This window comes from Pelobates fuscus, chromosome 2 (genome assembly GCF_036172605.1).
Source record: "Pelobates fuscus isolate aPelFus1 chromosome 2, aPelFus1.pri, whole genome shotgun sequence".
Lineage (NCBI taxonomy): Eukaryota > Metazoa > Chordata > Amphibia > Anura > Pelobatidae > Pelobates > Pelobates fuscus.
In genome coordinates, this window is record NC_086318.1 from 403,443,056 (window position 1) to 403,467,774 (window position 24,719).

General features: G+C 39.1%; 1 protein-coding gene across 1 annotated transcript in view; it reads right to left on the minus strand.

Moving 5' to 3' along the window:
- THADA (THADA armadillo repeat containing) overlaps window positions 1–24,719 on the minus strand; it is a 519,919-nt gene that overhangs the window by 489,491 nt on the left and 5,709 nt on the right. The window contains exons 5-16 of the mRNA XM_063443899.1: window positions 23,885–24,033; window positions 22,798–22,830; window positions 21,351–21,399; window positions 17,886–18,064; window positions 15,313–15,407; window positions 13,504–13,721; window positions 10,588–11,279; window positions 10,248–10,402; window positions 7,244–7,399; window positions 6,298–6,420; window positions 4,803–4,923; window positions 3,259–3,410 (exon numbers count right to left, since the gene is read on the minus strand). Coding sequence (XP_063299969.1) covers window positions 3,259–3,410; window positions 4,803–4,923; window positions 6,298–6,420; window positions 7,244–7,399; window positions 10,248–10,402; window positions 10,588–11,279; window positions 13,504–13,721; window positions 15,313–15,407; window positions 17,886–18,064; window positions 21,351–21,399; window positions 22,798–22,830; window positions 23,885–24,033 — 2,122 coding nt within the window. The remainder of the gene's footprint in view (window positions 1–3,258; window positions 3,411–4,802; window positions 4,924–6,297; window positions 6,421–7,243; window positions 7,400–10,247; window positions 10,403–10,587; window positions 11,280–13,503; window positions 13,722–15,312; window positions 15,408–17,885; window positions 18,065–21,350; window positions 21,400–22,797; window positions 22,831–23,884; window positions 24,034–24,719) is intronic.

The window sequence follows — 24,719 nt, forward strand, 5'->3', positions numbered from 1 at the left end:
AAAACCAGTGTTATTCATTATAGTGGGAGTTGTATTTTTTAATTAGAAACATAGAAACATAGAATGTGACGGCAGATAAGAACCATTCGGCCCATCTAGTCTGCCCAGTTTTCTAAATACTTTCATTAGTCCCTGGCCTTATCTAATAGTTAGGATAGCCTTATGCCTATCCCACGCATGCTTAAACTCCTTTACTGTGTTAACCTCTATCACTTCAGCTGGAAGGCTATTCCATGCATCCACTACCCTCTCAGTAAAGTAATACTTCCTGATATTATTTATAGAAACATAGAAATTCAAATTCAAATTGGATTTCCCATTTAAGGTCAAAATAGCCAACATTGGGAAAAACTCCCCACGTCAGCTATGGTTCCAGTTTGGTCCTAAAGGTGGAATGAACAGAAATGTATACTTCAGTGAAGGGATGTGGAAAAACACAAAGTTTACATTCTGGGAAAAATAACAGCAAATTCTTCCAAGATTAAAATGTGAAATAACACGACAAATAGAGATAAGGACTAAAAAGAAGAAGTAGGAATATGAGACCAGGAGGGAAAGGGTTTTGAGAAACAGAGGCTCTTAATATGAAAACACATCAATAGATAAAGGAAGAGGGATGGGGACATTTGGAAAGAGGCAGTATTGCAAATAAAAGAAGCAGCCTTCTATACATAAATAGAGCATCACACACAAAGCATGTGGCACCGTGGCAATAACTCCCCGTACTGCAAAACATTAATGAAACGGTCAGAAAGGATGTGTCTAAGTGGAAAATTCAATATAAATGGAAATGACAAGGCAGGAATGAATTCACATTAATTTGTTTTCCACACAATTTTCAATGGAATTCTGTAAGAGGGTTTACCACCTTCTGACAGTTTCTTTTTGTTTATATTAAAATCAATACTTGTATTCAGTAAGTCTTGTTTGGTCATTCTTTCTTTTCATTTATTTCTGGGTTTAGTCTCTGGCACCAGAGAATTTGGATCTTCAGACGGAGCCCTAAAAGCAGGCACATCATCCACAAGTGAGTTTATGATCGGGGCTGCTTCAGAGTGAAACCAAAAGTATGAGAACACTGAGATACAGACAAAAAATCACTTGGATTCCCCATCAATCAGACCCCACTCAAGTTTAAGCCCACATATGATTCAACTCAATGATGAGTCCCAAAGAGGACAAAATAATTGTATGGGGTTGCTGTATCTCTTGTGCAGAAGGGCCGAGAGGACATTTTGGTTCTGTATTGCCCTCGGGTGTGGGATCAGTCTGATCTGCATGATGTGCAAATAGCACAGGCACTTTATTTAATGGCACACGGGGGCTAAAATTAGTTTGAGACCTTTGCAAGAATTTGGGGCCAAGCTAATTGAATTTGTGTGTGTTCTCAAGAGTTCTCATACATATTGTGTTGGTTTATACGCTGGAGTTATGAATTTCACATTATGTACCGCACACGCAAAAATTCCCAGCAAATGTATACATTACGTTATGCACTTACAGGAATGTTGCTTCTGGCTATGTGAAGTGAAACCCATATGTGCTTTGCTGTGTGGGACTGAGCAATGAGCTCTGAGGAATGCACACATCTCTCTGCCTGCTGATAGCACAGAATTAATGATAACGGGAATTTAAACTGTATACATGCAAGCAGTTAGCTTAGAATAATGCACAGTCTTCAAACAGCCACCATGTCATCTCTGCATGACAGAATTGCACTTTTGTGTATATCTCACTGTTTGTGTATATCCTTTGTGTATATCTCACTGTTTGTGTATGTATGAAGTTATCCGGCCATTTCTCAAAGGACAGATCATGTTTTCAAACCGCATAATTCCCTGTGAGTGATGTCATATATGCATTATTCTTTTTAATGAATGACACCACTGACCCTTAACTTTGGGACATTACCAGGGTATAAATGTTGCAGTTTGCCCAAGGTTAGTGGGTGTTATGATCCCGGGCTGAGGTAGCCACCATTTTAAATCAGCCATCCCCCATCACTGAAATACATGTTGGAAGTGGAGCTACGGAGACAAATAGTGCGTTCCGTCTCCCCAGTTCCTCTCCCAACATTATTAGGGGAATGAATGAATAGCTGCAGCTGCTGCTCAGTAATGGAACTCCCAGCATTTGCAGAAATATGGAGACATGTAGGTCCTAGTCCTGCTCCAAGTATAAAGGAATCTTAAATCTAACCTACCTAGACCTGAAAAATCATGTCATATAAAAATACATACTACTGGAAACCAGGTTATGGTAGAATGAGGCTTTTTTTTTTTTCTTTCTTGTGGTTCATATCTCCAGACCTCCTTGACGGCTTTATTTTCCCAAGAAACACCCTTCACCATTATATACCATATACAGACATATACACACACAGCATTGAGTGAAACGCAGCGGGGCATTCTGCTCCCATGGTGGACTGTATAGGGAGTATTGAGCTTAGTTGATTCACACTGCAGCTATCAGAGGTTTTGCCTCAAGAGTGAAGGAAACCCACAGAATCGTGAGCTGTAAATCTCAAACAGCGACAAGGATATTTATTGTCATCTGTGGAGATGCAAACATTCAGAAATGGCACCTTTTGTTTGCCTTTCACAATGTGATCGACCTTGTTCAGTACATTTTAGTTTATAAGCTAGATTAGTGTGTGTGCACATAAGACTGTGTCTTTAAGTGTTTATCTGTGTGCTTGTATGTATCTGTGCAACTAGAAGAGGAGTCAGGGTAGGAAGGTTATGTAACAACAATACCATCCATATTAATATGTTCTGTGTGTTTGACAGTGTGTGTGTGTGTGTGTGTGTGTGTGTGTGTGTGTGAGATTGTGTTTCAGGCAGAACATTTGAACGTGTGCTTGGCAGTGTGCGTTTAACACAGTGAGTGTAGTGCTGTGCATGATATTGTGTGAATGGCTAGTTATAGGAGTTAAGTGGCTAGTCACATATAAATTAAATATTGCATCCTATTGACCCATTGCATTGAAGCTAAATCTGAAGGGTATTATTGATACATTCAAAAAAATAAAAACCCCACAAAATCTGCATGTGTGTATGGATTGACAAGTTTCAGACTCGGCAAGTAGCCAAGGACCTGAAATTTTGAGCCCTTTACGCAAGTATGTTTATACACATACACACATCAAAGTAATCCAAGAACCTTTCTCTCTTCAAGCCACGGCTCCTAGAAAGTGTATGGTTATCACAGATTATATCTGCAGATACAATAGCATTTGTGCCATATGACTACAATTACCTGGAGGTCTAAAACAGATGGTGGCAGCTTTCTTAGAAGTTCAAACGCAAGCCTTTTCACTTCCTCAAAGGTGTTACTGAAGCATTCTAAGAGGGCTTGGACATTGTTACTGCTGACCGACCGAGCAAACTCAAATACGCTCTGACAAGGGCCTGTGAAAAGAGATCATTAAAAGGGGAAAAAAAACACTAATCACTTTCTGCTTCATGAAACAAAACTTGTTAAGCTTTATTGTTCCCAATAAAGTCTCACTGAGAGTTACGGATGTGAAATATAAGATGCAGATGTATATCCCACTAGTATGGAAAAAGATCAAATACAGATGTTGTGTTCTCATTCTGAGAACAATGAAATGGAACTCTCTCTTTGTCGCCCAAGGGGAGCAAGCTATACATTGCTGGCACTCTGTGCGTGAAAGAATTAAGAGATGGAAAATGCTAAAGAAGTAAAATAGTCTTTTTACATTTCTCCATATGGTCTCAATCTTTATGTGCATTCTTATTTTGGTCACCACGGCTTTTATGTTTGGGAGTACACGCCTAATGATACATGGGGCGCAACTGTGACATTTTTTTTATTATTCACCACATTTCTGCATTTGACTTTATTATTTTACCTAGCACAAAACACCAATTACCTTCTCCCACTACTTTTGGGTTCCAGCACTGGCTGTGGTATACAGCTCTCGAAAAAAAAATTACCTGCACACTCGCCAAAACCCCAACAGGTCATTTCAAATAGCAGAGGACTGTGTTAATGTAATACCTGCAACTGAGAAGCATTAAGAAGCTATGCTGCTGACTGTCTCTTACCCAGGCACCGTCATATTTTCAAGAATTCAGAGTACACTACACCACAGTGCCATTTTGTTTTAAATCTGTCCATATACTTGTGCATTAACTAAGAAAGTATAACGTTATTATGTCATTTAATGGATTAAAACGTACAAAGAGCTGGGGGGAGCAGAGCGAAATCAGTGATTTAATGTACAATCAGTCCAGGCTAAATACAGGACTTTAATAGGCCTTCAAACAGACAGTGGCACAGCAAACAACTATGGACTTATCTATAAAGAGCAATCTTGAAGCAAAGTCATGATACAGAGAATGAATAGTCTATGGTTTCCGTAGTAACTGCCCCATTTTCACATTAATGCCTACGAATTGCACCTTGCAGATGTTTAACTGTGTTTGACTTGGTTGCTTGTGTGTCTAAAAAAGGCAAATGGTTGATGAACTACTAGTCTAATCCGCTCCTCCCATTTCCCAATACTGGTAATAATAATTAAAGGAGTTGTAAAAACTGTGTCCAAGCGTGCCGTTGTCCAACACTAGTTTAAATAATATGGGGAAAAAAAAGAGGGGAAAAAAGTTGGAGAGTATAGCTCTAATAACAAAAAATATGCAAAATAAAGTAGAGAAATTAAACTATAAATTAATCTCACATGCTTCAACAATGGAGTGGAATAAATATTGTGATAAACTTGGGCAGAATGAGTACAAGCGCTCCAGACATATTCTGTAGATGTCCAACTATTGGCTCACCTTCAACAGGGAATATTTCAGCAACGGATCCTAAAATGGTTAAGGCTGAATATCTTCTTGGATGAGAGGAACCAGGGAAGAGAGAATCAAAGAGACAGCTTGTTACAGATGTCATGAATTCCTGGAATAGAGAAAACAAGAAGCATTGCACCATCTGGGAGTTTGTTTTTGAATGCAAAATAACTCACAAACACTAATAAATGGAGTATTAGTACATTATAAAACATCACAATCATTAATCAGCATAATTAACATTAAATGCCAGGCCCACCCATATTCAAAGACTGCAGGAAGGCTTGAGTAACATGGCTCGCTGTAGCCCTGGCTAAATTACATTTCTATGTTTCAGCAGGTTTGCTTTCAGGTGCTAAGGTTTATGGCTTTGATGACGCAGACCCTTTCAGTAAAACCCTATGTATGCAAGCGGTAGTTGTTAAGCTGATTAAAGTGCCCTTGCACCATTCCCTAGTTTAATAATAAACAATTTAAGAAGGCTATGATATAAACTGGGGATCTTCGCCAAAACCGGAGGCTGCCCCAATTTTTGCCAAAATAAGAATGTGAAATTAACAGTTCTGCAAATTAATGTCTATTTCATCCCAAATGGATGTCAAAGACAGTCCCAGAGCAGTCTCAGCGATCAATGTCACCCAGGTGAGACAAAATTTACACTGCACTCAGTGCTGTTAGGGGCCGAGCTGTGCGCACTCATTTGATAAGGAAATTGTTGAGTCAATAAAATACAGCATATTAATGAGGCAGAATCCTATCAATGAATCAAAGTTGTATTGGTGTCCCACATTAGCAATGAAGCCAAAATTTGGGCATTCCTTGGGTACACAGTAGAGCCTTGGTTTAAACCAAACAGTTCGATATTAAAGTGGGGGATAACACAAAGGCACCCCAGTGAGCAGTAGTGTTTATTTTACTCAAAGTGTCCTATTAAATTCCTAACCACATGCCCAACCTTAATATAACCAACACTAACAAAACAAATTAATAACCATTCCAACACTATCCCAAAATCTAACCAGAAACTCCCTAACCCTAAAATACTTAACCTTAATCCTGCCCACAACACTGAATCTGCTAATCATAAAACCCCTAATCCATGACAAATGTAAAAATCCTAACCTTCAAAAACCCTAACTTTTAAATCCCTAGCCCATAACACCCTAAACCTTTTATCCATAACCCTTATTCAATAATCCTACTCAAAAAGATCTAAATAGCTTTCACAAAAAGCAACTTGGAGCATGCTGGCTAAATATCATGGAAATTGCAGATCAGCAGCTGAGCATCATGACAAATTAAATTAATCAACATCTGGAGAGAGCCCGAGTGCCTGCAACTAAAACACATAACACATCATCAAATTACCATGAGCTGATGGGTCAGGTAAGGTCACACTGTCCCAAAAAGAGTAATGTAATAAACTCAACCAAAGAAACAAAATGTATCCACTACGGATAGAGCGTCCACCGTAACGACTTACTTTGTACTGCTGGAGAGTCTTGGACGGGTTCAACAGACATCCATCACGATCTGATGTTGTGGGGGCTTTGCTTTGCTCCAACTTAAACAGAACTTGGGAACTTTCCTGTATACGGCAAAACAACTGAAAGAAAAAGACATGATCTTAAATATTTCACAAGTGTGCTGAATTCCTGATCAATTCAACAAAATCTATAGTTCTATTTACTTCTATATCTATGAATTAATCAAACGCATTTTATAGAGAGTGCAATTACAATTAAAGGAATACGGTAGGTCATCTTATACAAACATAATGAGCGGTAAAGTAGTAAGAGAAAAAATATTTATTAACGTTGGGTGCATTCCCATTTAATTGATTTTATATTATTATTTATATAGCGCCATCAATTTCCGTAGCGCTGTACAACGGGTGGACTAACAGACAACACTCCAGACCCCTAAGGCATTTTAGCTTGCTGAAATTTGTGTGAAGAGCATGTTCTCTTTATTTCATTTTGCAAAAAAGTGCAGATTTCAATAGTAACTGGTACTTTCATAAAACAACCCTGTTACACCACATGGCTGTCAGTCATACAGCTGGTTCTGTTACTTCCTGGTTGGGTTAGCTCAGTTAACTCAAGAGGAAGCAATTGCCCACTACACCTGCCTTGCAAAGACTTCTCATTGAGCTGCATTGGACAGCCACAGAAATGTATGTTTTCATTGGGGGTGTATCTACTAAACATTGATTTTATTATTTAGCCAGTGGTGTGACCCTTTAAGTCCAAGTACCACACTGATAATGTAATCCTGTAAATGTGCAAAGTAAAATAACACGTCTGCATGGGTGTTAAGGAATACACAGCTAGTGACACCGGGGACACAAACTGCATGGTGACTCCATTTATGCTCATACTTCGTAAAGTTCCATTTACGAATGTTGTCCACGGGTCTGGAATATATACCTTCCGGATCAGGTAACACAGTTGCTGTCTCACAGAAGGAGACTGGCAGTTCAAGTTATACTTTAGAAAGAACAGGATAAGGCTCATCTCATCAGGTGAAAGCACTTCGGTGGTCCAGTGACTTTCACAAAGAAGTCCCAGAGCGTCAACACGAACCTACAGAAGAATAAAAGGTAGAAATGATTCTCACATTTTCACATTTTACATTGCAGAATTGAAGGACTATCAGTTCGCCTCCTCTGGAGATCTAATGAAATGACAAATATTACCAACGTAAGCCAAGATGGTGGAATACCCCTATATTCCCCTCCAGAAATTATTTATTAAGTCAACTTTGTTAAAGTACGAAAATCCCAGCATGTTTCATGGATCCTCAGGACTGTTCTAGATCTCCTCTCAGGAGCACAGGTATTGAGGATTGGCTTAGATCCCATTCAGGGTAGATTCAGACACTAAGTGTTCTTCTAATCCTTTAAGAAATGTTGCCTTGCTAGCATGGTATTAGTCATGAAACAAGAAATCTGGGTCCGTGTTACATATTGCTGTTACTGTATCCATACTGTGGGAATCCAGTGTTCTAATGAGTCATTGGGACTATTTTAGTTCTCAAAGCAGAACGATCACACATTTTTGCACAACCTAATATTTTAAAGGAGCACTTCAAACACCATAACAACAACAGCTCACTATAGCGGATAAGGAGCAAGAATAAAGGGCCCTCATTGTAAGCCAGTGTTGGAAGTTCTCGGTCTCTGCTAAACCCAGTGGTGCAGGACTTCTCTCATTAACTAAGAATGATTAGCTGATGCTTTCCATCAATGAGCTAGCTCTGCATTGCAGGGTTTAGGTTAGGTAACAGCAGCACCTGAGGACGAACGTCCAGCTCTCTATAGGTGATCTAGGCAACGGGCATCACCCAGCGGGCCCCAGGTAAGAAGTAAAGATGGAGGGCAGGCACTTTGAACAGAATAAGCACTACAGCGAGCTGAAGTATTTACAGTGTTTAGAGCGTTTCTTTAACAAAATTTAGCAACAGGTTGTGCAAGTTGTTTTTTTTCCTTCAACTTCCTAAAAGGTTTTTGTATTTTAATTTACATTCTATGAGTGGTTATCCTGGCAAATTGTCACTCCTGGGGCATCATAGGATGAAAACGTGGCTGTGAAAATAAAAGAGCTGTGATAGCCAAGTGCATATTATACTACTCTCCAGTGCAAAACTTCAATAGCACTTACTGAGGTGAAAGAATGATAAACAATTCAACTTTAAATTAGGCCGTTTATATGACAATATCCATTGGGTATTGACCCCTAAATGTATGCCTGACTGTACAATCTGGGTTATGCAAAAAAAAAAAAAAAGTTATTTGTGTGTTTTGTCCCCTTTCAGAGACCATATATACATTCTAGAATGTAACATTTGACTGGAGAGAAGGTCAAGCATTCTGGCACAAAATAGGGTACAATAGCGCTCTCTCTGGATGGAAAGTATGTAAGCAGCAAAGTAAGAGTTTGATCCACCCCTGGAAAAATCTAAATAAATCATGCTTACAAAACAAAAAAAACAAAAAAAATCGCAGAAATCAGCACCAAAGCTCTAAACTGCAGCTTAAACCCAATCATGCCAATGTGTTCATACCAAAGCTGGTTACTCTTTTTTTTTTTAGGGAAATGTTTTGTTAATGTATGCTGGAAATATTAGTTTTCCTTTTTAACATAACTGTGCAGATTGCTTACAAGCAAACATCTAATAATAACGATAATAATGCATCCTCCAGTCAGCTCCTGAGACACAGATGGCATATTGGAACCAGGAACGCAGAACTCGCCAATGCTGCACCATCAATCTGCTGATCAGAAGGGCAACCACAGGCTCCTTTGCCAATATGCAATTCTTGGCAGCTTTTCCAAACACTTCATTATTCTGAACGCCCAAAGAAAGATGTATGCCATGTCTGGCAAATTAGTGCCATCTAATGACTATTTTAAAAGAAAAACGGAAAAAATGCCTCAGAGTGACATTAAACTTTTTATTTAACTCTTTAAAGGACCCAAAATAAATAAACATCTTGCGGCACACATAGGTGTATATCTGTTCTGATTCACTCTCTGCCATTCAATACAATGGCTGGTCTCAGAGGCATTTCAGGCAATTCAGTTTTCACTACGGGTGCAGTGAATGCACCTCATTTATTATGAAGTCATTACAACAAATCTAGTTAAGGACCTTCTGCAGATTTCGTAGAAAAAGTCACTCGCTACAGGCCAGCAATTACCGTAGTCTGCATGTTAAACAATGACCTGCATAAAGCAGCAGGTATCAAAAGCTATGTACTCTTTACCCAGAGTCTATTTAAAATAATTTTTTAACCTATTGAATACAAAAGTTTTAAAAAAATGTTTAGCATCTGAGTCTCTTTGAAAGAAAAAAAAAAATCATTACAAGTGTCATCAAAGCACAGATAATCATCTTACAGAATGTTCCGCTGAAGAAGCAAAACACTGTCTGCACCTTTCCGTGTTTTGTCATAATATATCAACAAATGCGATTCACTAGGTGAGCACATATCCCGGCATTTAATCTCTAATTATTATTTAGCAAAAAGCAAAACTCACTGCAGGTGCCTGGAAGATGAATCAGAAAACAACGATACAGCATCAGATGAAACGCAGCTATTTCTAATCGCATGGCTAGGGAAACAAGTCTCTGTCCACTAAGAGGGGTCATTAAACTTATAAAAATAATACCAACGTCGACCAGCAGTAGCAAACATGTCTATGTTATTACCAAACTCTATGGTACTCATTCCATTGAACGCGTGACACTGCAGCTGGAGTTGAATATACAGAACTATCTCATGGGCCAGGCCAGAACATTCCCCACCAATAAAACTGCATAAATGTTCATTTTTTTTTAAAGATTTTTTTTTGTGGTTTTGTCTTTTTACAAAGTTCAATAAGTCTTCTAAAATTAACATTATATTTATAAAACTTTATCGGGTCTTACCTGATCATGCTTATGGACAAGGCCTTGTTGAATTAAGGCTACGGAGACTTTGCCATTCCACACATAGTTTTCAGTAAATCTGACGTGCCCATGAGCCCTTGCTGTCCTTAAACAAGCCATAAGGGCGCCAAGAGCCCCACGGTTACTACCAGACCCTACAAAATTCATCAGCAAAGAAAAGGAAGATTTGTTAACGGGATAATAAAAAGCACAATTCTTTGGATAAAAATCCCCTCAGAGCATATCATGTTAAATCTTTAAAAAAATATATATGAATAAAAGAGAGAGAAATGGAATAAGAATGTGGGATTTTTCCACGTATAATTGCATGTTCCCTTACCTACATTTGTTGCAGCAGATGACTGCAGAATCTCAATCATGTAAGTGAGACTCTTCTGGCTGCCTTTGAGCAATTTCGGCAAATAGTAATCAATGATATAAGTGGTTTGGTTTACATCTCCTTCACATAGCCGTAAGAGAAGTGGGGTGATCCACGTATTGTGCCACTGGTCTATCCAACAGCTTTGTCCAGTTCTTGCCATAAGCTGGTTTCTGTGGTTCACAAACATTGCTTCCAAGAGATTACTGGCATAGGGGGCAAAAGACTGGTCTCCCATAACATCCAGGATTTGAGCTGGAATTGTTGGATCTACTGATAAAATCTGTTCTGCTCCTACGCACTCTACAAGACATGCAAGAGACGTGTATTTCCCTTTGGAGTGCCACTCTAAATCCAATAATTTGTGAGTCAATTCTGAAAGAAATGGGTCCACAGCATCTTCTGAAATAGACAGAGCCACTCGATGGATTTGAAGGAGGTTTTTGAAAATGAGTTTGGTCTGATGGCGTACCGCATCAAGAGGATGTTCCCAGTGTATGTACACGTATTCCAGAACCCTACCTAAAGCAACAGAGTTACCATTTAGGCTGTCTCTCAGGCTTGCAGAACATGACTTAAGGATTTCCAGAGCAGTTGTAGTCCACAGGGCTAAACTCCGAGACAGAAACATGGCGGCGCTGGACTCTTTCAGGCTTCAAAAGAAGAGAAAATGTGTTAAAACAACTTGCAAGGCTTTCTAAAATGCATACCACTCAATTATAATAGTCATAACAATGTAAACATCTCTCCATTAAACTGAAACAGGGCACAATGGGCGAGGGTGGAGCTTGGTGCCTGGGAATCTGCCTCAAGAATTCTATAGATAGTCACACTACCATCCTGGAAAGCATTAACAAATAAAAGCACGTTTAAAGGGTCATTCCAGGCAATCAGACATGTTTGATGTAATAATGTAGGTTACAGTTCAGTTGGATAAAAAAATTATTATTATTAATAAATATATAAAATTTGATTGAAATCTGTTTTTTCTTTTAGTAAAATGCTTTTGGAGGAAAAAAATAAATCTATCTATAGAAACCCTATTGACCAGGGGTTCTCAACCCAGTCCTCAAGGACCCCCTGCCAGTCCATGATTTAGGGATTACCCTGTCGTGTCAAGTTTTTTTTCCCTTCCCCTAAAAACATATTAGACACAGCAGGGTAATCCCTAAATCCTGGACAGTTCGGGGTTCCTTGAGGATTGGGTTGAGAACCCCTGCTATAGACCAAAAGATTATTCAGCATGCATTACGGATTAGTTATGTAGCATGAGTTTGTATATTCATGCAATATTTACATTTTTTTTTTTTTTTTTTTTTAAAAGCTCTCCAATACCATTAATCCAAGACTTCTCATTGAGCTGCATTGAGAAGTCTGTGATTGGACAGCCACAAAAGAAGTCTGGGTTGGGCAAGAAGAGGGCTTTCAAAGCCAGTAAACAAGACATATGCAGCTTTTGCAATCTGTTTTTAGATATACGCCCAAATTAAAAATGCATAACTTTTTTTTTTTAGTATTTGGGCAGTGGAATGTCCCTTTAATTTAAAAATTGTTCTGCAAATATGCGTTATTAACCTATTAAAAATAAAATAGTATGCCTTGCAATAAGGTCATCATTATCTATTGCTAATGGTACATAAAATCAGTTCTGAGAAATTATTATTATAAATATGAAATCTTCAACTGGCTGCAAATATTGAATATTAACAACCAGGAAAAAAAATGTTTTTATGTTTACAAATCATAATTTAAATTGAGTCTTACAGACTGGTGATTTAAATCAAATCCACCCTACCCTATTAATTAGTTAATAGGAGTATCACATGTCTGCAGTAGTTGGCACAGTAAAGGTGGACTTTAAAGAACTAAAAAAAAAAAGTTATAGTGTAAGCGGTTTTACTTAAAGGAACACTACAGCGTTAGGAATACAAAAATGTATTCCGAACGCTATAGCGACCTGTTCACTGCTTACGTTTACTTTTTCGCCATCGAAACGGTGCTCTTTCTGCAGACACCCCGCCTCTATGGCTGAGATCATCAATTCTGATCATCTCAATCATTTGAAGGCAAATGTACATGTGCGGCACATCTGGAGCGGCATTTGATTGAGAACGGAGTTTGGCTCGGTTCTCACAGGGTAGGCTTTTCTAGTAGTTGGGAAGACAGCCACTAGATGTGTAACTTAAGGGCCACTGAGAAGAAGTGGTCTGGGTGCCTTCAATGGTTTTTCAACAAAAGATGAGCTTTAATACACCACTAAACGTTACTAAAACGTTATGCTTCCAAAATGTATATCCTTTTCCGAAGAGAATTTCTGAAAAATATGTGAATTTCATCCAGCACACCATTTTTTGCCCAAGAATATTGTGAATTTTAGAGAAGGCAAGAAGTTGACAATTTCTGGTCACTGTCCAGAATAGCTGTATTCTGACAGTTTGAAAGCTGGTGGAAAATTCCTAAGGCCATTGAAAGAACAATAGGGGACAGAGATTTGGATTAGGGAGATCATTCTGACCCACCAAAAGACAGTCTCAGTTTCTAAGTACCAAACATTAGTAACCAGACAATTTATGAATGGGGAGAAGTACTTCATTCCAGACCTAAACCCATAAAATGTGGAAAATATGCATTTTTTTTTTTGTTGTCAATTTCGGTAAATGAATATTGCGGAAAATAAAGATTGCCAAAAGAAAAAAAAAACCTTTACATCTCGCAAAGACCTGATTTCATATGCAAACGAGCATCTTGCACTGCAGTAAGAGTGAGCAACAGACGCTGTCTGTATCCTAAATCTTTTTTAAACTTTAGTGAACTACATAATTCTAATTGAAATATATTTTATCCAGAAGGCATCAGAAATCGGATCCCATTTGTTACCACGAACTGAGGGAGAGTAAAACAGTCAGAAGATCGAGCAGCAGTTTCTCCCCGCTGTGCCCGATGCTGCCATCCTTCCAGTTTAGCATGGCGAGTGAGCCCTGGCATAAGAAAAGCACAGCTGTGTCAGACAGGTCTTCACAGAGACTTCCGCAGGAGTCCAAAAGCCAGGTTGGCACAAGAGCAGGATCCAAAGAACGCAGGATCAAGCCACTGACCTAGCAGGACAAAAAGACACATTAACACTGCTGCACAAACAGAGAATCAGCAAAAGGTCAAATGTTTGCACAGAGCTAAAACCAAACTGTATTGACAATGGTCTCTGTTTGAGGTTTACTCGCAGACAAAGAAAGAGTTACAGTATTATCACATTCTGAGAATGCTCAAAATGGTCCTTTTCTGTTTAGGAAAAAAACTCTCTCTTTCCTTTGTACAGCTTTCTATTTGGTATAAACAAACACGATGAGCATTATCACCACAGAGAAGTCACGAATCTCACAAAGACTTTCTTTTTAACTTTTATTTTCAAATTTGCCAAAAGAGGCACATTGGGAACATCACGGCTTCAGGGTGACAATATCACCAGCAAGCAGGTTTGCGTTTTAGGACGCTTCAGTTAATCTATAAATACGACATAACCCTGTTACCAGACATATGTGTAAGCGAATACGGTTTAATCATTAAGCAAGGCATTGTAGAAAATTGACAAAGGAATAGTACGTTTTAAGGAATGCTACAGGCATCAAAACAATGTTTGCTTACTGAAGCAGTTTGGTGTATAGATCCTGCCTCTGGAGTTCAAAAGTGATTTAACACCTAAATAGCAGAGAATTAAGGAGAGAGACTGCAGAGGCATGATCTGTACACCAAAACCACTTCATTAAGATAAAGTTGTGTTGGTGCCTATAGTATCCCTTAAAAGGTTAATATTACTTCTTGAACTTTTTTCCCCTTCAGTTTCTTTGGACTAAACTTGAAATATTGTTTAGGGATCTACAGACCTGACAGTATAGGATATAAGGCCCAACCAAACATTAAGAAGGAATGTGTAGCTTACATATACGCGGTTTACTGTCTTTTTGCATATCACAGCACAAATACTTCCCGAAGCAAGTTTTATATTTCTGACTATTTGCTAGTCTGAAGGAAAAGGATTTTCACAAGCCTATTACCTGTAGATATTTTGTTAACTGTTATTTGAAGAAAATAGTGTAAGAGGTCATGTTAGAATAGTGTTTGATACAATTTATCTCAATAATTTGGTTCGAGGCTCAGGTATGCTGTAAAAAAAATGTTGGACAAATAAGGAGCTCAGACTCAGCAGGGTCCCCGGTACCAATAATTCCACCTCAATCCATCCAACAGAATCCCAGTTACAATTTGGCTGCAGTGAGTTTCCAACAAGCTTTTAAAGCCGACCAGTTTGGGGTCACCCCTTCACTTCTCACATAGGTATGGTTAATGAGACCAATCAAATTCTTGGTACCAGTGCACCTATCTAACTCCTGAGCCTTAGGCAGCAGCTTATGGTCACCTTATTGTTAATCTCCAAGCACTCTGACCTGCGAGTGAAGACCGTGTGCTAAAGCTACACATGAAACTCAAATCTACCTACATTTAAGGCACCTAACATCTAGGGTGCACCTCTCCTATATTCTGAATTCATGGACACATAAGGCCACTTAAATAGAAGGTCTGGGCAAGATCAAGGAGTGCCACTGCTCAGGAAACAGCAGGCACAGGGGAGACATAAATGAAGGTTTCAGGCCCTGGGGCAGTTCAAGCAGAACACACAGGAACTCTACTTACCAGTGGGGGCAGCTTTTCACTATTCTTAAACATGATCTTTAGGTACAGAATGAATGCCAGTCCAGAGGTGCTTTGGACATTTTGCAACAGGTCATCTGGGTAAGAGAAATACATCTATTACACACCATTTCCAAAATATATCTTTCAAAACAAATTGCTGCATCATGTTTTATGTATGTTCCTCACTATGTACGCAAGCAGGAGACGGTCTCATTTTATTTAATATATTTCTCTGCATCCCAGTTCATTAAATGCAAAATCTCAACAGAGATCATGAACAAACTGTACCTAATTTCTTATATACTCACAACTCAATTTTAATTTTTTGCTCAAATCAAGCAGCTATCATAATACTTTCTACATAGAAAGTCCTATGCCAATAGCAGGCTTTAAAAGTTACAACTGCAAGCCTGGAGAGTCCAGGGCACACTCAAATTGTTACTTGCCAAGGCTAAATATATAGCCCCATTTCAAAACTTTTCTGGAAAGCTCACACCCTATCTGTGTAGAATGCTCCCCCGGCTGTTCCCACCTCCTAAAACCTCCGATCCAGTAGCAGCACTTTCTTTAGTCTACCTCAATACAAAAACAAAGCGGCTCGATCCTCAGAGCACCGCAATTGTGGAATAACCTCCTGGACACTTTCAAATCTTCCCCCAGCCTAAAATTGTTTAAGAGATCCCTCCCTACATATCTCAAAACAGAATGCACCTGTAATCATGGGTGACTATATTTCTTACCTGTTCTGTGTTAAATGAATATGTACAGCGCTGCAGAATTTGTTGGCACTTTTTAAATAATAAAATGTTGTGTATTAATATTATTTGCATTTTGAATATTATATTTTTCCCTATTGTAACGATTCTGTGTTAGTGGGCCCAGGACATACTTGAAAATAAGATAAATCGGGGGGCGGGGCCGGACCGCCATGCTGATCGGTCGCATGGCGGAGAGGCTCCGGAGGAACCGGGCCTTTAAGCCACAATAAGCAGATAATCTCACCTGAACGGAGCCTGACGATACCCACACAGCTGTGGGAGAGGTGGCGGATCCCCGAGATCGGGAGTTTCGGACCCCTCATGGGAAGCACGAAACTTCGGGGGCTGCGGCCTACCCTGGGAGGAGCGGGGTGGACGGCCGCTGCCCTGTCTCCCCACCACACTGCCACACGCTAGAAGGATGGGGGCTCGCCGGCCCTGTTCCCTCCCCCCCCCCACCACCACTCTGGGCTGGGGGGGGGGGGGTCATCCCGGTCCCCACTGGGAAACCGAGCCGACTGAAGGGCCGATTAAAGGGCGCTAAATACCCAGGTCCCACAAGCAAAGATGGCGGTGGCGCAGAGCACCTAACCAAACGCTCCGGCAAATTAGAACCAAGCCGCTGACCTTACCAAAGGGCAAAACGAACCACCGGACCCTCTGCCCGCAACACGCGCCTCCCTGGTCGACATATGCAATACTCACCTAAGATGGCGGCTTGTCAAGACCTCAAACAACCACCATGCAGCACAGCAGCAATCTCGCCGGAGACCAACTCTTTCTGAAGCAATCGACGCTGAAAGATATTGGGACTCTCAGAGCCTCCTGATCCGCGGTTCGAAGAAGCTGGCTATATTAGAGCCTGGAGATGAAATATATTACCTATGTTTTTCTCCTTTTTGTTACTAGTGTAGTGTACTTGGTGTTGCATAACGTCCATGCCATGTATAGCCTATTCCTGTTTAAGCATAATTAGCGACCACTGTTTATTTTAAATACTCTAACATAAAGGGAGGATTGTGTAATCTCATGGCTTTGGGCAACATGTTCACCTAGTAACAAACTACTACTGTGTTTTCAGCCCACATGTCTCTTTTATGCTATTTGCATCCAGTGTTATGTCAGCACACTGAATACTCATATTCACGTTATTTAATTTCCTAAAACGGATAAGTTGCCTTGCTAGCCTTTCTTGGCCTGACTTATTCTTTATTTAACACGGAACAGGTGGCATTTTGTTAATTTTTGAGCAATAATCTCAGCCCAGTGGCACTGCTGGCTAGGTGTATTTCGGCATTGGGAGATAGATTGAAGTGCATGCACCCGCCTGTAGATATATTTTGAGATGGGAAATATCTGTCAACTTGTGTACCTGAAGCATGTTAACCTATGCCTTGCCACCTTACCATATATTCCTACGTAGATCTAGCATGTTTTTATAATGTAAAAATGTGCAGCTGTATCAAATGCCATACAGTTGTCTATTTTGAAATGCTTGCATTAGCTATTGTGGCATTGTGAGTTTGATGTAATTTTTTGCACTACAAAAATAAAGAATAAAAAAAAAAAAAGAAAAAAGAAAATAAGATAAATCGCAACGTATCCTTCCTGTTAAAATATTTTCTAAATAAATCAATTATTTATAGATTGTCTGATGCCGGGGAAAGCCTCTAGTGAAAAAGTAATGGGCCCATCCTATGTACGAATATGCATGAAAGTTCCTTCCCTGAACTGGTAAATCATTTCTCAGGAGTATGGCCATTAACAAGAATAAAAAAATAAAAAAAAATTCCAGGATGAATAATGGGCATTTACCATCCATGATCATACTGGCAAAGCGAGACAGCAGGTCACACATTGTGTTCCAGAGAGGAGAATGTTCATCCATCTGGACGGATTCCTGAACCCTCTGCAGCAGAACCATGGAAACTTTCACGGCCGTTAACAAGTCGTGCATCAACTGGGTCTGAGCGAGGCCATTTCCAAGCACTTTCCTGGTGAGAAACAATTGGCATTATTAAAACTGCCAGCATAAAATAACACAGTCAGCAAGACTCAACTGGAGGAGAGAGGGGAAAAACACATTCACTAATATACAGGACACAGAATAGAATCAGAGCGTAGTATAATATAACGCAAACACAAGACTTTGATTCATTTCCACTATGCTCTGGGTTCTATATCAGGTACTGTGTAGATTCTTGACATGGTGTACAGAACATGCACGTGGAATACTTTGCTTTGCCCAGTTCTCTAAAGGACACCATTCACCATAAAACTATTTGTAATAAAATAATCCTTTCACTAAGTTTTAAAAGAAAATAGAGTTTTTTTTAAATTAAAGTATGTAATTTAAAAAAAAAAAAAAAACCTCATCCTTACCTTTAGTATATGACAGAATCCATATATGTACACCTTGAAAAATAGATTTATTTTCAAAACTTGATGAAAGGATCATTATATTAAAAAATAGTTTTGAGTTCACAGGTGTCTTTTAAATCCTTTGAGAACTAGAAAGGTGCCTAACATCTATGGCTCAAAGAGTTAAACCTCTTCAGTCCCTGCTGCAGTTAATGTGATGAAAACAGAACATAAGATACGTGAAAAGGGTCTGCCAGTATTTGAAGATATGTTACAGTGTTCTAATATTTATCTAGATACGAAATCCTGTTTTATAGAAATCTGTGCCAGAGAGAAGTAATTAGTACACACACTCATTTTCTTGCAGAATGGGATACTTCACTAAAACTGCGGTATTAGGTACTGAAGTGATTAGTCAAATAATCTGTTAAGAAATAATGGCCACTACAGTTTAGGTAACAGACCTAATAAATAGCATTGTCAACATCATCACGCAGGATGTTAAAGGGACACTATAGTCACCAGAACAACTACAGCTTATTGTATTTGTTCTGTTGAGTAGAATTATTACCTTCAGGCTTTTTGCAGTAAACACTGTCTTTTCAGAGAAAATTCAGTGTTTACATTACAGGCCAGGAACACCTCCATTACCCACTCCTCAGATGGCTACTATAGATGTTATCTGGGGCAGTGCTGCAGTGCCATTAGTGCCTCCGCCCTTTGCATGCAGACACTGAACTTTCCTCATAGAGATGCATTAACTCAATGTATTTCTATGAGGAGATGCAGATTGGCAAATCATTGTGATTGGCTCAGAACATCACTTCTGATAATGTCAGCCAAGCAGGCAGATTAGGGGCAGAGCCAACAGCAGTAGGCTGGAATGAAAGCATATGAAGGTGGAACAGGCCATGGCAACAATGGAGGACTCACGACGTGCCCAGAACCTCAAGGTCAGGGGCATCGCTGAATCAATTCCAGAAGCTGAACTTCCCCACCTCGTGAGGCGCCTGGTGAGCACAATACTGCCACCAAAGCAGGCCAAAGGAGTAGGCCTCGAAGGCATATTTAGGATCCCTAAACCACCAACGGCCCCATCAGCAGCAACCAGAGACTTAATAGTCAAATTCCAGAAGTGACAGGACAAAGAAGCAGTACTGGCCGCAATTAGAAACATCGCGCCGATCATCTTTGAGGACATGACATTATCAATTTACTTGGACTTATCGAGAGGGACTATGGCCTGGCGCTCTACTCTTAGGCCTTTCACCTGCTCCGCGAGCGCGACGTCAAATACAGATGGCGCTCACCCTGTAAACTTCAAGTGCTCCATGGAGATGCCACATACCTCATAGCGGACTTACAAGAGGCTGAGGCCCACCTCTCCACCCTTAGCCTTCCGGCGGACGCCATGCGGCGACATCACACGATCCACAAGCCACACAAGTGGAATCCGGCTACCTCCGAACCCTTTGTTCCAGGTAGACCCACCCGCACTGCGCAGACTGTAGCCACAACCTGAGCGTTTCAGAAGGGGACAGTCAAGCCTCACTGGCTACTCACATTACTGCCTTGTTTTTCGCTTTTCTCTTTCCTTTTCTCCTATTTACTGTTTCCAGATAGCATTTAATTTTGTACTTTGTATATAGTTTTATGATTTGAGTGTGTGTTTTGGGGATGTGACCTGTGGGCATACCTGCCACAGAGGTTCCATTGTACACTGTATGTTATGCCTTAGGCTATGCACGCCTAGCTCCATTGCGTGTTTATACTGAGTCTCTAGGCCGCCGCTCAACTACACACAAGCACATACAAATTTAATGTGATAGCGTATCAGACTTAGCACAGTAAACCAAACGCCTGCTTATGTCTGTATCTGCAGACTTTTATTTCATTCATGAGTCTAGTTCCGCAAGCTTAGTAAGTAATATAAATATTGGAACCATGACACGTTTAACATGACAAGACTGATGACCCTACTATGGCCCGCGCACTAGACAAACGAAACTGATCAGTACTCAGTAGGGTTACAGACTTTATCATGTTATTAGCCTGTTTTATCTTTTAGAATAGCCGGTTTCTCACGTAATATATAAAAATGTGCCGACACCTTTATGCCATAAATGTTCAATTAATGTGTTCTAGTTTCTCTTACAAAACTGTAAGAGAAATGTGATGTAAATGTGATGTATACTCATATGCCGAGTTATGACTGCTTGTGACTGCTATTGTGGCTGAACAAGCCGATTGTTATACAATGCACAACAAAAATAAAGAATTAAAAAAAAAGTATCTGTAAACAGAGTACATGTGCATTTTTACAGCACTTAAAAAAAAGAAAAGAAAAAATAAACTACTTAAAAACCAAAACAGTTTTTTATGTTTATGTGTCTATTTTACTTTTGCCGTCGAACATCAATCAATATCCAAAATAGTTTTGTCTTTATTTGATGTACTATCTCCATATAGATTATAAACATTGGTTTTCATGATACAACATCACCCAAGTGCTAAGTTTTGAGGGGGGTTAAAAAAAAATAAAAAAATAAAAAAGATATTTGCATAAGTGTTATTTCAGGATGAAACCATAAATAAAAAATATGTGTAGTACAGACAATGGAAATCAAGTTTTAGGCCAAAGTATCCAATCCTGCAGAATTATTCCAGCTCAGTTGATATTTAAAGCTACATTTACAAGAAACCCAAAGCGTGAGAAACATTACGAGAAGATAATGGTTTCATGGCTACAGCTCTCGTCCACAAATGTTAGAAGCCTATAACAGTGACTAGGACCCATGGCTTTCATCCATAAAGAGAGCATGTTTAATAAAAATGCAATATACACATTTTGACTGCATTCTGCCAGTATTAAGAATAGTCTGGATACGGTGTTTAGCAAAACACCACGTTTGTACTTACTTGTTCTGACTTTGGAATGTATGCAAAACTTTTGCCAGGAACTGAAGAACTGAAAATGTAAACAAACGTTAGATTCAGTAATTAAACGTGACCTTGACAAGTGAGATTACCAAGAACATTCAGATGAGCTCCCCTCCACGGAATAAAATGTATTTGCAAGAAATAGGGAAAGTAATAACATCTACTCCCTGGACATTCTTCAACAGGAGAAAACTCTAAAAAATGAAAACATCTAAACTTCAGGATGCATTTAGAAGTATGACCACACGGTGGCAGGGTTTTATTAGGAAAAAAAAATCATGACAGCTATTTATTTTTCACGTGATGATTGAAGTTATTATTTAACTAAGTTAAAGATTTAGTAAATGGCATCACAATCAAGGCACAGTCAGGGCACAAATGGCATTGGAGAAGGAGAAAAATAAATATTGTTTCGGCTTCTTTTGTTTCATCTATGCTCTGTTCATGCTGACTGCCAGGTGATAAAGACAGAGCTAATAATAATAATAATGACTGTCAGGGAGCCCAGATGGAGGTGCTCAGCTCCATGATGGAGGTAAATAAAGTGGCATGAATACTAAAAACCCTTAGCGACAGGTTCACTTTAAGTAAATCAACTATTAACATTTAATTGTATGGTGATGATGGGGGGAAAAATACATAAAACTGGAATGTTTATGTATCATTTTTGCCATCATTGCTGCACTGGGGGAGCAGTCTGCAGGCACCCACACATGTTTAAAAATAAAAAGATGTTGAGAAAGCACCAGGAGGGGTGCGAAATGCATCCAGTGCTTTAACAATCTTTTTTTGGGTACGACTAAAACTCCATAAAAATCTCGTTATGCCCATAAAGCCATAGTTATGGCAAGATGAACACCTGCACTCCAGACAGGTAAATGAGCATCATTGGCTAAGATTACATTATCTACAGAACACATTTAAAAAAATGTTTTTAAAGCCATCATGGAATATTCCTTCAAACTTGGATGTACGTTGCTCATAAAACAATTTGCCCATGGCAACTAAGTGCACAATATACTTTAATTAAGCAAAGAATCGCTGTACGATTACTGGTGTAATTAAAAAAATAAATAAGTAAAATAATAGGTTTATCATGAAACATATGAAGTGATTAAGACTACAACTGCAGTAGCCCAGCAATACCTGGGGATTCTGAATTACTTGAAAAATTGTTTATGTTTTATGAATCTAGATGGTTTGAGTAAAATACTGATATCTTTGACAATACAGTGCATTTGTTAAGCTGGGTCTACAACTTTTATGTACCTATTCTTTTCCTAGGAGCTCAACTGAAATGAAAACCATATTATCAGACCATAAACTCCATTCTCCTGAGATATAAAGCCCATTAATCCTATCTCATCAAATGTGAGGTCTGTGCATTGAGGCTACCAAGCAGTTAGACTAGTAATATATTACTTACTTTCCAAAGTCAGACCTGTAACGCAGGAGTCTCCTGAAATAAGAACATACAATGGAAATTAATTTATGACACCGGAGTTTCACATAATGTATCATTCTTTCAGTGATGGGGAAATGATTATGACAAAAGTAAAGAAGCAGAATAATGATACCCGCACTCTAATTCTTTACTTATAGTGTCCCTGGGCTTTGCAGACTGACACAATAATCCTTTGACAGTCTGCAAGTAAACTTTCAAATCTTGTCTGTATCTAGAAATCACAGAACATTAAAGAAAGAACACTGCTCCTTATAAATCAATCATTCTACATTCGCCTACTGATGATAACAATGTAGGGAGACGGATTGGAGGTTTGGAGGTCTGCAGATGTTCCCTGTTAGTGTCAGGATGAGTGAAGGGTTAACTCTCCATTATAATAGCTATAGGAGACAAATTGCCCTGTCTATTTCTCTCCTAAGGGCACCTTGACCGACAACATCAATAGAAAGTGATAGAAGATGATCTCACATCATCCCAGCACACAGTCTGAATACAGGACTCCGCTGTACAAGAAGATCTGAGAAAGCCACCTCTGTTACCATATCACGCAGAGACAGCTTTCTCCCTCACTAACATGGAACCAGCTGAAGACCTTCAATCTCCTCTGCTCCAAATGGAAACAAAAAACATTTAAAATCATTAAATGGACACAAAGCTCCCACACTTTATATAGCATAGGTAGGTTAGGCTATAGTTATTTAAGGTGGGTTTTATAATCAACACTGCTTAAGTGATAAGCTCAGGAAAAAACTGGAAGTTATGTCAGCATTGTGGCTGGCTGAGTCACATTCTGGTTTAGTGAGGACTCACTGCAGAATCTGCACACTGTATGGATTTGCAATATATATAAATATACATTGTATAGCGCTACAGAATTTGCGGGCACTATCTAAATAATACACACACACACAGATACATATACACACATACATAAATATATTTATTTCCTTTTAAATGACAATGAACTTCAATTAGTAACAGTAACAGAAAGATAAGGATAAAATTCCGTGCCAACACTAAGTGTATCTGAAGTGACCCCAAACATTACCAAGACTGAAGTTCTCCATGCAGGAGGCCAAGTTATCCACAACTTTCCTATAACTTTCTGAGTCTTTGGTGTCTAGGTCTTCCTTCATACGACTATTAAAGGCGCAAGCTGCGTCAACCTTACACTGATCTGAGAGGCCGTTTAACGAGCTGGAATAATAAACAAAAATATGAAAATTATATGTCTCAGAATGGCTCAGTTTAAGCAGTTCAGAAGTTTAAAATACAGATTTTGTATCATTTTCAGAATTAAGGCTGTTATGGAGGATGGGGATGTGGAGGAGGGGAACATGTCAAACGGTGTACATGACATAATGGTTGTATTTGTTATCTGGAGGTGCGGAAGGAAGAATACAGCTATTATGTAATAATTTACCAATCTTGGAAATATGAGAAGAGCGATCAGCTGTGAAAGATGGGGGGGGAGGGTGGAGGGACAGAGCTATGGGGGAATGGTCAAACATAACTAGAGAGAAAGGGTGGGGGTAAAAAGATAGCTTTTTAGACAGAAGAGGATAATAAGAATTATAAGAAAGAGATGAAAGGAACTAAAGTGGAATCAAGAAATAGGGATGTGAGAGTTGTATGGGGAACTATGATGGGAGAATTGCAAATATTATTATAATATTGCAAATAAAAGTCAAAGTGAAATAATCCCCAACTCAGCTGTATTTCAAATTAGACTATTATGGAAATACTTCTGCAATTCCCTGGTCAATGTCTAACAATTCCTGATCAAAAGGTATTCACCAAAATGTGAATTACAGGGAATTCAAAACAATTTATACATTTTAGACCAAAAATAAGCTAACTGGACATAAAGAACACATGGAAAA